At 60.2% G+C, this 1,083-nt stretch overlaps 1 protein-coding gene across 1 annotated transcript in view; it reads left to right on the top strand.

The window, feature by feature from the left end:
- Positions 1 to 795, top strand: part of EMH_0053060 (uncharacterized protein) — a gene marked incomplete at both ends in the record, with an annotated part of 4,140 nt that extends 3,345 nt beyond the window's left edge. Inside the window, one exon of the mRNA XM_013496942.1 lies at positions 1 to 795. This exon is cut by the window's left edge and continues 3,345 nt beyond it. Within this exon, the coding sequence (XP_013352396.1) occupies positions 1 to 795 (795 nt within the window).
- Positions 796 to 1,083: the final 288 nt, after the last annotated feature.

Below are 1,083 nucleotides of genomic sequence, written 5' to 3'. Positions count from 1 at the left end.
TGGGGTGAACAGCAGCAACTGCTGCTGCTGCTGCAGCAACAGCAGCAACAGCTGCCACAGCAGCAGCAGCAGCAGCAGCTGCTGCTGCAGCTGCAGCAACAGCAGCGTGGCCTCGTGGGCATCACAGCCATCTGCGCTACTCACCTTCAGCACCCCCGCCTATTGGGGGAGGCGCTGCAGTTGCGCTTGCTGCTGACAGCAGCAACAGCAGCAAAGACAGTAGCAACAGAGGCAACAGCAGCAAACGAAACAGCAGCAGCAGCAGCAGCAGCGGCTACTCCTGCTGCTGCAGCACAGGCAGGAACGGCAGCAGATCCTTCCTGCTCTTTGGCTCCATCTGAGGACGTTCAGCTCGGCCGGTTTGTTACCTCTGTTCTTGCGAGTTGTTACTCCCCTATGCAGCAGCAGCAGCAGCAGCAGCAGCAGCAGCAGCGGCAGCAGCAGCCGCAGCCGCAGCAGGCCTGGGACATGCTTGTGTTCTTGCTTGGGGGACACGAAGCCGCAGCAGCAGCAGCAGCTCGCGCTGCTCTCCGCGCTGCAGCAGCGAGAGAAGAGATTGAGGAACAGCAAGAGCCACGGCAAGGGCTTCAGCAGCAGCAGCAACAGCAGCAGCAACAGCAGCAGCTGCAGCAGGTGTGGACCAGCGAGCAGCAGCACGGGTCGCGGCCATCGCTCCGCATGCAGCTGGAGGTTGCAGCAGCACTAAGCAGCAGCACACTGCAGCAGGAAGTACGTAGCTGTCTGTACACCGTAGATATGCTGCTGCCACCGTTGCCTCTGTTGTCACTGTGCTGAGTATCATCTGCTCACTTCTTTTTAGTTTCTTGCTGCTGCTGCTGCTGCTGCTGCTGCTGCTGCTGCTGCCTCTGTTTGCAGCTGCATCGTCTGTGTGCAGCTGCATGCAACACCTCCCTGCAGCAGCAGCAGCAGCAGCAACAGCAGCAGCAGCTCCCCACGGCTCCCCGCAGCCCTGGCTGCTCGCTGGGCGGGGGGGGTGGGGGGGTTCAGCTGCCGCTAATTAACCCTAAACCCTAAACCCTAAACCCTAAACCCCGAAATCTATCGCATGTTAATACAATGGAG

The sequence above is a fragment of the Eimeria mitis genome, genomic scaffold (assembly GCF_000499745.2).
Source record: "Eimeria mitis Houghton genomic scaffold, Emh_scaff2389, whole genome shotgun sequence".
In the NCBI taxonomy this organism is placed as follows: Eukaryota; Apicomplexa; class Conoidasida; order Eucoccidiorida; family Eimeriidae; genus Eimeria; species Eimeria mitis.
The sequence above is the reverse complement of the archived record's forward strand: the minus strand, read 5'-3'. Positions and strand labels throughout refer to the sequence as shown.